At 36.8% G+C, this 16323-nt stretch overlaps 1 protein-coding gene across 3 annotated transcripts in view; it reads right to left on the bottom strand.

Moving 5' to 3' along the window:
• The window catches only part of LOC113661064 (regulator of microtubule dynamics protein 2), a 32675-nt gene extending 17868 nt beyond the window's left edge, over positions 1 to 14807 (bottom strand). Inside the window, exons 1-2 of one of the 3 annotated variants that reach the window (XM_027175013.2) lie at positions 14660 to 14807; positions 10897 to 11319 (exon numbers count right to left, since the gene is read on the bottom strand). In XM_027175013.2, the coding sequence (XP_027030814.2) occupies positions 10897 to 11318 (422 nt within the window). In that variant the 5' untranslated portion in view covers position 11319; positions 14660 to 14807. Of the gene's footprint in view, positions 1 to 10896; positions 11320 to 13301; positions 13454 to 14366; positions 14500 to 14659 lie in introns of those variants that run through there. The other 2 variants (XM_027175011.2, XM_027175012.2) reach the window with 2 other exon arrangements.
• Positions 14808 to 16323: the final 1516 nt, after the last annotated feature.

The following is a 16323-nucleotide window of genomic DNA, read 5'->3' on the forward strand; positions in this document are numbered from 1 at the left end:
AGGTACATATACAATATACAGTACATATTGAAACTTCGATGCTTCATCCTTAAGGCATAGCCCTGACATGAAATGAAACTCCAATGTCCCCAAGGTGAGCAGAGAGAAGATAAAATGCAGTTATGATGCAACTTCTTATTTTATTACTATTGCTAATTAAATTACAACTATAACCATGCACAGTTCTACCTTGTGCTTCTTTTGTGGTTCTAACATAAAAAAGGGCTAAAATTACTGGAGATTCCTGAAGTGCTATCTTCCCATTTAGATCAATTTTTATAAATGTTTAACATGTCCTCATCTTAGAAGGGTTTCAAAGAAAAAGACATATTCCTCCTGCCTTCACACTGATGTTTGTTGAAGATCACTATTTTCCTTACCTAAAGACAATAGTTATAATCTATGAGATCCAGGGCTGAAATTCACACTTCTGTACAATATATTACTCTGTACAATGATATTCATATATCAGTAATTCGAGATAGCCAAACGTAAACATTATAACATTACCACAGCAGGAGTAAATGAATGCTGAAAGGATGTATACTGCCCCAACACTTTGAAGGAGTTTCAGCAGCTCTGCTTCTGAGGTCAGTGACTTTTCCGTCACTTAGCACGTACTTGAACGGCATCCAAGGATTCCAGTATTCAAAGTTGAGTTTTGGAAGTGGTCATGAAAAGGCCCTGTTGTGCCTTGACTTTGTTTGTTCATTCAAACGTCTACCAGTTGACTAATTCATCAGCAAAGCCTGGCTAGTTTTTTTTTCCAGCTCCATACTGTTGCTTGTTCTCCCAATTACTAAGAGATCAGCACATTCCTGCTCTGCAACGCCTGATACGCTACAAGCCGAACAAAAAAAAAACCTTTTCTGCTCATCATCCTGTGCTGTTTATAGAGGTCGACAGAACATTGATGACAAATAGCCCTTCATGTGCTGATAACATAAATCAAAAAAATGTACTGTTTTCTTTTTACCTCTATGTTGAACTTTAATATCTTCAAAAGATTGAAGACAGCTGGAAGTGTTGGGAAGGAGGGGAGTTGAGATATTGAAATGCTGAAATGAATGAATATTTGCACACTAAACATAGTGATGGTTTGTTTCTCTTAAAATCCCATAATTACCCATAATTAATATAGTTTTACAGTGTGTTACAGAGCAAATGTCTTAGGTTACATAAAAAAGTTGTCTTGAAACTTTGTTTTCTGCTTTCCAAAATAACGTCATGTTTTAAAGAGGGCATAATACTTATTTAAGTAACTAATATATATATATCTCACACACACACATGTATATATATATATATATATATATATATATATATATATATAGTTACTTAAATAAGTAATATACCCTCTTTATATATATATATATACACATACATATACATGTGTGTGTGTGTGAGATTATTTATTTGTTTGTTTGTTTGTTTGTTTGTTTATTTATTTTATTACATACTCATGAAGTATGAAGTGAAAATGGATGTTTTAGTGTTCCTGTCCATCACAGTTATGGACACCAATGCAATCTTACATCTAGTATATACTAATAGTATATATTTAAATATAAATGTTTAGTTAACTGGTTAGTGACAGGAGTAGTTAAAAAAAAAAGTTCATCATCATGCTTAACCAAAATTTAAAAATTTTCTAATAAATGCTATTTTTTTTCTTAGTTATTCAGAAATTCCTGGCCTCCTAGTGCAAGCTCCAGCCTACTAACAAATTAAACTGAAGCTTACTCCACATCTTAGATACACGGGGCACCGACAACCTCCGACTTAACCGCTTTCAGAGAGGAAAAATTGACAAGACAAACGCCTTTAAAATAACCCTTGGTGTTGTTGCCATCCCAACAGCTTCTGGACCTGCATGAATTAAGGTGATCTCATTCACATCAACCCCCTAGAGTATACAGACAATGGCTCAGTGTGCCTGGATACGTATAAACAGTCTCTGTGCCTCTTAAACACTACTCAAATCTATTCAGGCCTAAAGTTGAGCAACCTTTCACTACCAAAAAGCAAAATTACTTTACTTCATAAAAAACAACCCCACCATCTCTCATCGATTCTTCCCACAGTTATTATTTTCCCTAGTGTCTCTGATGATATCATCATCTACCCTGGTATTGAACAGATGCCACTTGTTGGCTGCAGTATTGCATGAGTAAGACATCGAGGATGGCACTGAACCAGGTGGCAGATCTAACAATTAACATGCTTCATTTTTTCCTGCCTTAAACTTTGATCCCCTTCTCTCCATCAAGCTGTCTGTTTTCCAGCCTGTCAACCTTACAGTCTGCTTAAAGAAGACAACAGAAATGGATCAGTAACTCATAGATGATGCAATGTTTCAGGAGGAATTTTTTTTAACAAATGAAGTCTCTGACAGTGATGAAAGAAAACAAGAAGGACTCTATTAAACTGGGTACCTGCCAAAACAAACAAACCATTTCCTAACCAATGACTTCTTCTGCTACTACTTCCATCTTCGTGCCTATGAATATCAACCTAATTTGTAATAAAATTTAGTTGTCTTACTGAAATGCTCAATTTTGTGAAGTATTTAAAAAAATACATGAATAAAAAAGAATGAGGGTTGCTAGCAATTATCTTTCTCTAACACATTCATTCTATTGAAAGTGTAGCAGAAGAGCCTTTGTAGTGACAGGTACTGTACGATAAACAAAAACAGACAACACAGTCTTGATATGTGGTGGGTGGCCAAGTTAATAGGGGATTACTGAATGGAAGCACAAGATGGTGATTTGAAAAGGAAGCAGAGTACATCATCTACATAAACACTGACGACAGGGATAGATGAGGGAGCCTAAACTTGGCAAACAGTCGTCTCCTGAACCCATGTATCATCCTGTCAGTTGCTGGGTGAACAAAACATATTTCAAGCCATAAGGATTAGTCCTATTACAACAAAGTTACATGATATCAAGTGAACAACTCTTAAATAACACTATGGAAAATACACAAGGATGACAGGCTAATCGGATTCACAGTTCAGTTTAAAAATTATGAATGAAGATTGAACATCACTGCTTAAAAGTTTCATTAGTACTGAAAACAACACACACACACACACACACACACACACACACACACACACACACACACACACACACACACACACACACACACACACACACACACACACCAAGCAGTATGAACACACATTATTTTCATGAACTAAAGGTAATTCTTTTCCCTTTACAGTGCCTAGAATGATCTAACAAGTCTGGGCCTACATAAACAATATTCCTAAATCAACACTTCTTAAGGATAAATTGTTCAAATGCGATAGTTAAAATGTCCCTAAGCAACAAAAGACAGCTATGACGTGTGTGCTCGGCACAGTCAAAGGGATTACAAGTTTCTACATGATGTGGTAAATATAAGGTTCTCACAGCTTGTCAGCCCCCTGCAGTCATTGACGGGTTTGCACGCTCACAGCAACACAAGGGAACTGAAGAGCAGCAGTAAACAATGAACACTGTGGACTAAGTAAAGGTTTCCCTGAGTCTCAGATCTAAAACTGTGCTGCTGTTGTATGTGTACATCTACCATGACATGATTCTTTTTTTTTAGTTTATCCAGAACTAGTGGTAAAGATGTAGAACTACTGCTCGAAAGGGTGCAAGTTTAAATCCCAGGCACCCTGACATGCCATGGTTAGGCCCATAACAATCAACTGGACAGTTGTATAAAGTCACTTTGGTTTAGGGTTTCTGACAAATTAGGTAAATGTGTCCATTTTTAGTAATGAGAAACAGCAAAGCTCAAAGTCCTGAAGACCATCCAAATTCAGAAAACTTGAAGTTACAGCCTTACCTCTGACTGTTCTTATTTTTACATTTCTAAATATGTGATGTGTTTACGATAAAAGTCCCAATGCAGATGTTACTATACAAATGATAACGTATTAGAACGAGCAGTACTGTGACATCCACTGTTATAGAAAATGAATAAAATCTTCTGATCAGAATGATGCACCTAACAGCACTGTATCTCCATTCCTGGTGAGAGTAAAGAATAAAGTGGATACAACACCACAATACTTGTCAAAAAAAATCCTGCATACAGGCAAAATAGAAACAAACAAAATGTGGGTTTCCATAAATCTTTGGAATAGGTAGCAAGCTCAAATGCAAAAACCTTTCCAAATACCTAAAACAACAAGCCATATATAGAAAAGCAAACAGAAGGGCTTGAAGGAATAATGAATAATGAGACTGGATATAGCTTGTAAATACTTCATTTTGAAATTCAATCCACTTTTCTAGTCTTGTGTGGTAGAGATATAATAGTAGATTATAGATCAATAACCACAGATAAAGAGTCAAGGACAGATAATGATGGCATTTTGAATGTATGTTTCAGAATTGAACTGAACTGTTTGTGTTTTTGCTGACCACCTCCTCCACCCAGGAATATTCCCACACGAGTAGTTTATGGAAGCATGCAATGTTAAACAATCCTTCAGTTTGACAAACAGGATAAGTATCTTGCACTCTCGGCACACATGTGCATCCTTAGCCAGCATGTACCCGAAACCCAACATCAAAAGCAACTACCCCTTTTCTATAGTGCCACATACTTAGAAGTATATACTCACTGGCCACTTTATTTCCCCCCATTCATCAGCTAATCATCTGGCAGCAGGCATGTGCAGTGTATAGAACTATGCAAATATATAATAACGTTCGAGTCAAACATCGGAATGAGGGAAAATAAGATCTGAGTGACTTTAATTGTTGCATGGCTAGTATTCATGAAACTGTGGATCACCTGTAATTTTCATGCATTACAGTCTTTAGAGTTCAAACGATGCCAAATATAAATAACATCCAGGGACTGATGACTCTGCAGACAGAAATGCTATGCTGATGAGAGAGATGAATGACATGAGATTCCCAGTGCTTTGCTTCCACATGACTGGCTGATTGGATAATTGCATGAAAGTGCAGGTGTTCCTAATAAAGTGGTCAGTAACTGCATCTCTAATAAATACTGTTTAGATTCTCTTAAGAAGGACAGCAAATTCCACAGTATTCCCAGAGTATTGTAGCACTGCTCCTACTCTGGAAGTGCTGTAACTTAAGGCCTTCTTAAGCAGGATCAGGTATAGTAGGGATTCCTGGAAATGCCTGGAAGACAGAGAAAGCTGTGGAAATGGATGCAGGGATTAAGAGAGTGGATGCAGCTGGGCTGGGCCTTTGCCAGCAAAGGGGCCTCGGGGAGAGGAATTTCTTAATCCTCCACAATCCCACAGTGAGCAAAAGTGATCTTTAATTAGACAGGCTGCTAGACACATGTCTGATGTCTGTGCTGCTGCTGCTTAATATGTACACAGTAAATGGAAAGATGGGCTTCCATGAAATTCAAGGGGAGCTGTGAGTCAGTTCTAGCTGGTGATGTTCTCAGTTTGTTGCCCTCTGCTGGGGGAAAAACATAATTAAGCTAATTTCCTAATAACTACTGACTTCAACTCCATCATGAGTTCCATCATCAATAAAGACTAGTGAGTCTGTTTAAGAAACGGCCATTCAAGCATAAGCCATGACACTACAGTACCTCCACTGTGCTTGACTGATGAGCTTGTATGTTTTGGATAATAAGAAGCTCCTTTCTTTCTCCAAACATTGACCTTTTTATTGCTTCAGTAGAAGTGAATCTTGATTTTACAACTTTAGTGGTGCATCTCCGTATTTCATTGGGAATTCCAATTTGTCCTTTAAATGCTTAATACCGGTATGTGTTTGCATCATCAGTTTTTTGGTCTCTATATTTCTGCTCTTAAAGTATTCTTCAAACAGTGGATTGTGATACCTTGTTTACGTGTTTTTGGATTTTACTTTTATTTCAGTAATCAACTGCTGCTGTTTTTCAACTAGATATAAACATCAGTAGATGGAGTTTAAAAATTCTTAGATAGAGTCTGAAATTCTGATCCATCCTCTCATTTTATCTCAAATAATTGGTATTGCCGTTCCAATACTTTCGAAGTGGGCAACTATAAGCAAAAAAAAAAAAACAACCCCTGTTAAAACAAGTATCTGAAATGGTGTCTATAAACAATTCTTTGTAGTTTTTTCTGACTCTTGTATTCTTACATACTACATTTGAAACACGTTTAAATTGATAGTCACACTTGATACAAACACAAAAGGAAACATTCAGGCGGAAGGTTTTAGTATTTTTTTAACACTATCCACAGGATGGATCCCTCCACCCAATACCAGGTTTCAGTGTTTAAATCGAGTACTTAAACACGAGTCTAGAGAAAAGGAGGAAATGGAAGATGTGTTGATATAAAGTCAAATCAAGTGAAGCCTAGACAAGCTCCTGCAGTACTCTCACTGCTGAGTATGCCGCAAAATATCCTGCCTCCACACATACACATACACACACACACTCAAGCTTGCACGAACAAACACACCTTATCCATTTACTCTCCTTACACACTCATTCTTTTCAAAGTGTCAGAACATTCCATATTCAAGCAATCATCCAGCCACACACCTGTACACCATTTAATACTTCATAAACAGTTTACTTTTGAAACTTCTTTCCACATGCTGCACGTCTCACATCCCACATTACAGGCACTGATCTGCCTAAATGATCAAATCTTTGTAGGTAGAACATCTGCGGTGTCTTTTGCAACAAAGGCCACCTGTTTATCTTTGACCCAAGAAAAACTCAAAATTACAATTTTCAAATTTGTGAAAATTGAATGTGTCATTTGTAAAATTGAATCTCTTTTGATAAAAGAATAATGTGAAAAATTGCTACAGAAACACGAAGAACCAAATGAATCTAGTTATATACTGTAGAAAGAAAAATCTATCACTATTAAAGTCCCCATGTCATGACTCAACAAATTGGTTCTGTACTATGAAACAGTCAGTGTTACAACACAAGTAAAAAAGAACCGATGAACCACAATTGCTTCTACAAAAGACTATCATGGATGAGTCTTTAATTTCTTTCTAATTTATTGTTAATTTAATTTTGGTGGTATTTTTTTAAGAATGTGAAAATATTTCCAAAACATTTCTTTGTATTTGTTTCCTGACATACTACTACATTGTTATTCATAACGCTCTAAAAAGGGGTGGCCAACCCACGCATGCGGCTCTTTGCCCGGTTTCATGCGGCTCTTACGTTCATATCGACGTTTGTATTTGTGTCTTTGTAATATGCGTGTTCGCTTCGCTTGAGTTCAATACGGTATTTTCGTGAAACACGCATGTGAGTGGGATGAAAATACCTCAAAGTTTCCCAGTAGGAGCAAGATCATTTGAGTAAACAATTTGTGTCAAGTTTGCTCTCAAAATGGCGAGGGGAAAAAAGGTGATTATCATGTGTGCCGATGTTTATGATGATGGCTCTTTGTTGATGTTGATGTGGCTCTTTGTGGTAAAACAGTAAAAAACGTCTCTGACTGGTGGCCACCCCTGCTCTAAAACACAGAGGCACTTATTGAACTACTGCATCTCCAATGAGATTGACGCCTCAAACGATGGGAGCCAAGATGTTGAAATATCAACTCTTACAAATTGCTGCACGAGACTTCAGACTCCCGACTCTTCCAACTAATTTAATCCCAGTGGGTGCTGAGATGAATGTTTTGCTGAGGAAGCAAAACATGTTACAGATTTGTGGCAAATACTTAAGGCCTTAGGTTATCAACAAGTAGATTGTGAGTTGTGAGTCTAAATCCTGGCACTGGCAAACTGCCGCTGTTGTACCCCTAAGCAAGACCATTAACTTTAATCTGCTCAGATGAAATGTTTGCTGTGTTGGAACTGCAAAATGAATAACTCTAACTCTTTCACTTTGGTATCTACTGTACAAGAGTTCATGTGATTGAAAGTGCTTATAAAAATTCCCAAGCATGTGCTGCAGTGAATATAAGTCATACCGTACAAATAACAGATTGTGTGACTGGATATTAAGAACATATGCTTTAGTAATATACACAATTTAAAGTGTAGCAGCTTCATAATAGCAATCCATACACCTCTGAGGATAACATCTTTGGTCTAATCACCCAACCTGCAAACACTGACATCTTTTGACACAGGTTCAGATGATTGTTAGGGTGTTTACTGGAAGAAATTTGGACGTCTTATAGAATGGTACTTTTCGGAAAAACGTTGTTTATTCACTCACCATCTTCTTCCTTGAGAAACATACACACAACAGGTTTTTTAACCTCGATCAAATCATCCCACAGTCGTGTTACCTTCACATTTAAATAGACGTGACAACTTCCATGGCTCCTACACGTCTGTTCATTATACCACTCTCTACCTTTGGTAAATCTGTTCTCTGGTTTGGTTTATTACATGTACATCCCTGTTCCAGGGGAAGAAATTCTTAAAGCTCCAGCATATAAAAACACCTTATACAACTGTGCTTCAAAATTCTGGCAACAAAACAGGACAGGAACAGACTGCAACACACAGTGAAAACAGCAGAAAAAATAATTGGTGCCCCCCTGCCCACTCTCCAGGACTTGTACGACACAAGAACCAGAAAACGGGCAGGAAACATCACCACTGCCCCTTCGCACCCTGGACACATCCTCTTCCAGCTCCTCCCTTCTCTCAGGCGATACAGAACTTTGCTTACTAAAACTGCCAGACACAGGAACAGTTTCTTTCCCCATACAATCACCCTGATTAACAACTCACCATAATTATATTCACTGCTTCATATAGATAAGTACTGCATTAACAGGACTGTCAGTCATCAAATCATCTGTATATATTACACACATTAATGCTGCTATATACTGTATTGTACAAAAATCATAATATTGCACAATATTGTTATTTGCACTCCCACACTTTATGTTCATATTCTATATTCATATTTAATACTCATTCTGTCTATATTGTATCTCATCATCTGCATGGTCTTGTGTAGTTTGTACAGTATAGTGTTATTTATGTCTGTACTTTTAAGAGTCACAAACAGCTGGAACCAAATTCCTTGTGTGCGTCAACACACTTGACCAATAAACCTGATTCTGATTCTGATGTGTTGAGTGTGCTGGTCAGGTGTCCACATACTTTTGGCCATGTATATTCTGATTTTACATCTCTTTGTTTTAAATAAGTATCTTTATTGTTATTGTTTATTGTAATATCTGGATGAACTGGGTGGTACTGTTAATAATGGCATACATTTAACGCTCTATTAGAATATGTAGATTTTAGCTTTTCCAGATGTAAGAAGATTTTAAAATATTAGGAAGGGCTACACAGGATTAGAAAAATCCAACTGAAATTTGGGCATAGAAGCCTTTATTATCGCCACATATACATTACAGCACAATGGAATTCTTTTTTTAGCATATCCTAACTGAGGGGGTTGGGGTTGGAGTGCGGGGGCAGCTAAGATACAGCGCCAAGTAGCAGGGAGGGTTAAAAGCCTTGCTCAATTGCCCGGAAGTGGCAGCTTGGCAGTACTGGGGCTTGAACCCCTACCTTCCGATCAACAATCAAGACCCGTAACCACTTCAGCCTCTACTGCCTATACTGGAGACTTTTCAGCTATTTAAGATTAAACAAATTCTCTTAATCAAGCTAGCCATTGTGCATAGTGAAGTAAAACACCAACTTATAAAAACAGTGTGTGGTCTACATCAAAGCATACAGAGTTTATTCACATTTAAAGCATTTGGCGGACGCCTTCAACCTGAGAGACTTACATACATCTTATATTATACTGTACAACTGTGGGGGCTTGGGCCGGGGTGGCATGAACACGACGTGATTCTGAAATGGAACCCTTTTCCATTCACAGCAAATTAGAAGGAACACTATTAGACAAAAATGTAGAATCAAATAATCCTCCGTCATCAAAAGTTTGTTATTTTCAAACAAATGCTTTATGAAAAGACGTCTGTTGTTTAAGTTATTTTGTTCTGGCATGTGATCAAGGAATTAGAGGTGAGGTTGAATGAGGCTGATTGAGCCTGTAGTGCAAGATTATGCACGCACACACAAGTACATACAAACAAACACACACACACACACACACACACACACACACACACACACACACACATATATATATATAAGACACACAAAACAAACATATATACACAAACACATGTAAATAAATACTACCACATAAATATACATGCATGTGCAAGTACACACACACACACACACACATATGCACGCACACACAAGTACATACAAACAAACACACACACACACACACACACACACACACACACACACACACACACACACACACACACACACACATATATATATATAAGACACACAAAACAAACATATATACACAAACACATGTAAATAAATACTACCACATAAATATACATGCATGTGCAAGTACACACACACACACACATATGCACGCACACACACATGCACGCACGCACACACACACACACCCTCCAGCACACACACACACACCCTCCAACACACACACCCTCCAACACACACACACCCTTTCTCAAACCGCAGGTATTGCTTCATACCTGCCATTTGGCTGTATGTGTGATAACAGAACATGAAAGTGCAGAAGAGTTGAAAATGAGGAAAAATGTAAACATCGATGTGATTAACAGACAGGAGAGGGAAAGACAGGCAATTCAGCACTTGTCGACATCCAGAAAACATCATTACCCGCCTTGAATTAGATTCAAAGGAACTGCCTTTGGGAACATTTCCATGTTCTGTTGACTTTTGAACAGCCACAGTGTGTAAACGTCATTAAAATGAAACAAATCAGACTGATAAATCCGACCAAACGTTCATCATGTCTTGCTCTTTTGTACTATAATTCAGTGCACAATACACCTATATACACTCAGAAACTGATCTAAACACTCACCCTCCTTCACTTTCTGCTTCCTCTGAGCTTTGCACCTGTGCTCTGGACACAGCGCTCGTTCTCTTCCTCCTTGTAGGTGTGCTTCTATTCAGTGGACTTGTCCTATGACTCCGCCCTGTTAACTCATCTCTGATGTGGTCCTGCAGGTGTGGAAGAGCATTCTTCAGGGCCTTCACCTCCTCTTTCAGCTCTGACACACACTGAATCAGAGCTCCAAGGTGATCCAGCACCTCTGTCTGGCTCGCATGCAATGCCACACCACCGCCAAGCTGGTCCGAGTTTCTGCTGCCTGAAAGATAATAGGTACTTGTCCCTGCTGCCCCCACCATGGCTTTCCGCCTCTGGTACCAAAACGCTGCCAAGCTGATCCCTGCTGCACCAGCCAGAACCCCCAGTGCCAGGACCTTGCCATCCTGAGCCATCCTGCAAGAATGAACAGACATCATAGGATGTATAGCTGTTTTGTGACATTTTTGTGAATCTTGTGAAACGTATTATTCAGCAATAAGACATCAGATAATAAATGGCTGGTAGGGTTATGAGACAAATGAAGAAATGTAACTTAAACTGATCTGTTAATTTGCACTGAAGATTTCTTTTAAAATGTTTTGTCTTTTTTTCTTCCGTCTTGTTTTTGTTTCTCAATTTTTTTTGTTTTAGATTATTCTTACCTTTACTCTTTAATCATTATTTTTAGATTATTATTATCTATCATTTATCATCATGTTCTGTCCCTTCTTTCTGTTACCTTTCTTTCTGCCTTAACTTATCTCTTACTTTCATTGGCCCCTTTGTTCTTCATTCTGCATTGTTCTTTCACCCTTTCTTTTTTCAATTTTTTTGTGTTGTTCATTCTGTCTATCTTTCTTTTTGTAATGTGTTCCTTCTTTCTTTATATTTTTGTCTTTCCTTTTTGTTCGCATTCTTTTTTCTCTTTTTTCTCTCTCATTTTTTTATTCTTTTTGCGTTCTTTTTTCTCATTTTTCTCTCATACTGTTTTCTCATTTTTTTCTTATTCTTTCTCATTTCTTTCTTTCTTTTATCCTTGATTCATTTCTGATTTCCTGTCCCAGATAGATCCAGAGATGATGTCACAAATATATAGTGACATTCACTTATCAACTGAGTTTTTCAAGAAAAAAAAAAAGAGAAAAAAGTACATTTAATGTCAAAAAAAATAGGTGGTGAAAAAATTTCTTACTGGCTACAAACAATAAAGTCTGTGGTTACTCTTAACTGTGGTTAAGAGATATACAAAGATACATACATACAGAGATATAATATTAAGACTGCTTATTTGATAAAAGTATAAAAAAAAAGGTAGCCACCTGGCAAATGCAAGAGGTTTTGTAAGCAGAAATGCTCAATATGTGAAAAGGCATTTAATTTTTTTTATTTATTTTTTTTTATAACAAATCAAAACCACTGTGATTTCTAGATTATAATGAAACTCTTTGCAAATTTGGAAAACTTGTGGAGAAATATTTTTTAGGCGTGTTTCTTTAACAGAATGTGACTTCTGCTTACTAGAGCTGAGATTTTTCTGGGGGGAAATGAACGGCACACGCTGCCATTCACTCTGGTAATCTACGCATTATTGATAACATGACAGCAAATCTCTCAAACTTGCTCATTGGGGTAAATACAAACACATTTAAACATATATTAACCCTGAATTATCGTATTATATAAATCTTTATATCAACCTTTGATATAAGAACATATTGTTCTATGTTTATGTTCTGTAAAGCTGCTTTGAGACGATGTCAATTGTAAAAGAAAAAAAAGAAAAAAAAAAGACAAATAATACAAATAAATCTGAATCGAATTGAATTAAAACTACATGGCAGACCATAAAGGCAAGTCGAAACGAACTGGAAACCCCAGTAGTTTTGTGTTACATTTTAACCCTTATAATCTAATTTATTTTGAGATTCCATCATCATAACTCTCCTTATCGCTCCCTTGTTTACTTCCTGTTGGAATACATTCCTTGTTTCCCACAGAACTCAGCTTCTAATAAACATTGTTGATAGAAACGGAGTATAAAAGCAACAGCAGCAACATGAAATGAAAGAATATGAAAGCAAGATGTTATCGCAGTTTTGGGAACTTAATGCCAAGAAATACAGCAAATATCACACTAAGTTAACAAATCTTGTTTCCTTACAATAATAATAATAAAAAGTAACATACAACACTGACATGTTCTTAGTATTGTTAAAACAGCGAGATAACTACAGTACATAGCTAGCTGTCTAGCACAATAACATTAGAACTCCGACAGAAGATTAGCTCTAATGCGACTGAAATGACACGTGAATAGCTCCTGTCCTGAAACACAACGCAGATTTAATCAGACGTTAAAATACAGTAAAACAAACTGATTACAAACAGATTCTTACTGCTAGGCAACTCTCCTGGGTTTGACAGTCCGTGTTGCAACATTAACAACAATCCGGGCGGCGCGAGTAGGTTTCAAAACGAAGGTTCCGCGAAACGAACGTCACCTTTCTTCATTACACAATTCATGTTGCTAACTGAACGCTAAAGAAGGCTAATTTTTCCGTTTACATTTCATTTATTTACATTTCCAGCATTTAGCAGACGCCCTTATCCAGTGCGATTTACATGATCTCATTTTTATACAATTGAGCAATTGAGAGTTAAGAGCCTTGCTCAGGGGCCCAGCAGTGACAGCTTAGTGGACCTAGGATTTGAACTCACAACCATCTGATTGATAGCCCAACATCTTAACCACCTTTGTCAAATTGATAGTGAAATTGATATACCATTGCCTTATTTCCTATGTCAAATGACTCTACCTACATACATTTTATGAGGACCATCAAATGAACATCTACATACATTTTAGCTGAAATAATATAATGGATTTTTTAAAAATATTGCCATATATATATATATATATATATATATATATATATATATATATATATATATATATATATATATATATATATATATATATATATATATTTAAAACCAAAGCTGCTCCCAGTGAACCAGTCACCATAATTACACTCTGGATTACTGTTTAACTGCAATAATAACAATAACAAAGTATTTTAAACAACACATACAATAACAGAAATTTTGAAAATGTTTTGATAAAATCTTGTATATCACGGTCCTCAAGTCTTTTGCAGTCAGAGACCTTGTACCATAATATTTTGGCTATACAATGACTGTTTAATGGAGCTGTTTCTAAACTTTCCATGCTGAGAACACCTGTTATTAAAAGGAACACAATCGTTATTAGTTTCAGGTTAACATTTATAACCCTGCCTGTTTTGGAGTTTTTAATAAAACCGGTTCACGTCAAGCACCCAGAGAAACAGGCCACTAAACTTGTAGAACTCAAACACACATACAAACTCTGATAATATTGGATTATTTTCTGAACCCACTACATGAACCATGGCTATAAAGGACTAATAATCCAAACTCACAGTAAAAGATGCAGAATTACATTCCCTGTATCCATGAAAATTATTCTTTTTTTACCCTAAGAAAACAATTAGTGTTCACTACTAGATGATTAAAATATGAACGCTAAATCTCATTCAACCGTAATTATCAAAGGTAACAAGCAAAGCAAAAAGACAAAGTTCATCACAGTCACTCATTAACTGGTGTATGAGTCAGGCAAGGGTGACTGAAATAGTCAAATAAGGATTTTGTGAATATAACACAAACAAAAACATAAAAGATTTAAAAACCAAATAAATACAAAAAAACTTACTTGAGTTAAGCAGAAGACTGTGGTTATATTCTTATCTCTGTTATCCAACTGTGCTGGACTGTGGTTGATACACATATAATCTGATCAACCTTGAACTGTCTTGCTGACATTTAAAGCAAGGCTGCTCTAGCTGATGGCCAGGTTCTGATTTTAGTCTGTTGGAGTTTAATATTAACTAGGGTGGACTCTTTTTAAAAAGATATGTATAGGACAACATAGGTTATAAAGTCATCTCTGTAAAACAGCAAAGCAAAATATTTAGTTTTTCTAATTAATCTTTTTTGGTACGTGTAAAACATTTAGGTTTGAGATCAGAAGATGAATATGAAATTTTCTGATATTCTAATATTAGAAACAAGACAAAAGATGAAATTCGGATCTATTGTCTCGATTATCATCGCTTGATTATCTCAAACCCTTCACTGTATAGCAAAATATTTAAAAAATTGTTATTATAATTTGTCTGGGCCAAATTTCACTCTTCACTTGCAGTTCAGATCTGCACAGTTTATAAATGAACTAACAGAAGACAATTTTAAATGAGCATAGTGAGTATAAAAATCTTGCATGTGCATGGGAAAATTACATTTTGTAGTAAAGTAAAATGCATTCATTCATTCATTTTCTACCGCTTATCTGAACTATTCTTGGGCCTATCTCAGACGTCATCGGGCATCGAGGCAGGATACACCCTGGACGGAGTGCCAACCCATCGCAGGGCACACACACACACACTCTCATTCACTCACGCAATCACACACTACGGACAATTTTCCAGAGATGCCAATCAACCTACCATGCATGTCTTTGGACCGGGGGAGGGAGCTGGAGTACCCGGAGGAAATCCCCGAGGCACAGGGAGAACATGCAAACTCCACACACACAATGCAGCTACATTTAAATTACATATTAAATGTCCTCAGAAATGCAATTACTCAAGAAACATCCATACTCAAAACTAAAAATGTATCAAAGCCAACCTTATTTGTAGAGTGTAAAGAAGTGTCAGTTACTTCTTCACTCCACTTCAAAACACACAGAGGGAAAGATAAAGCAATAAAACAAATAAAGCAACAGGTCATCGCATCATTAGCACCCATCTGTCACAGCATTCACAGTGTGATCTCATCAGTACAATAATCTAGTCACTCCAGATATTTTACATATACTGAAGCTTCAGAATCTACAGATTCTACAGTAATTATCACGACACAATGAGTAACTGCTAAATCATAAACATTGTTCCCTGTTACTTTATATTTGACAGGGAAAAAACTTGGATTTCATGATAAATGGACACTCTGATAATGTTTAATCATTATGTTAAACCTGTACAAACATCCCTTTTAACAAAGTGTACTTCAAGTGTGAATGCAACTTCAGCGTCAGGTTTGTAATTTTACGTGCACTGTTAATCCTCTTCCATGAAGAACATTCACATTTACAGCAAAGTAATAGCACCTATTTATAGAAAGATCTACCGAATGGTTTATCTCCTGAAAAGGTGAGATAAGGACAACACAACCCCCATGGAGGGGGAGGGAGCTCCCTTGGCGCCTCTATGAAGGCTACGTGCAGTTTCTTCGACATCCTTCTCTCCTAAAGAACTCGGTATTGTTCCAAGCCCACATGCTGGAAGCTCTCCATTTGGAAATATGTTGCAC

This window comes from Tachysurus fulvidraco, chromosome 4 (assembly GCF_022655615.1).
Source record: "Tachysurus fulvidraco isolate hzauxx_2018 chromosome 4, HZAU_PFXX_2.0, whole genome shotgun sequence".
Classification (NCBI taxonomy): domain Eukaryota; kingdom Metazoa; phylum Chordata; class Actinopteri; order Siluriformes; family Bagridae; genus Tachysurus; species Tachysurus fulvidraco.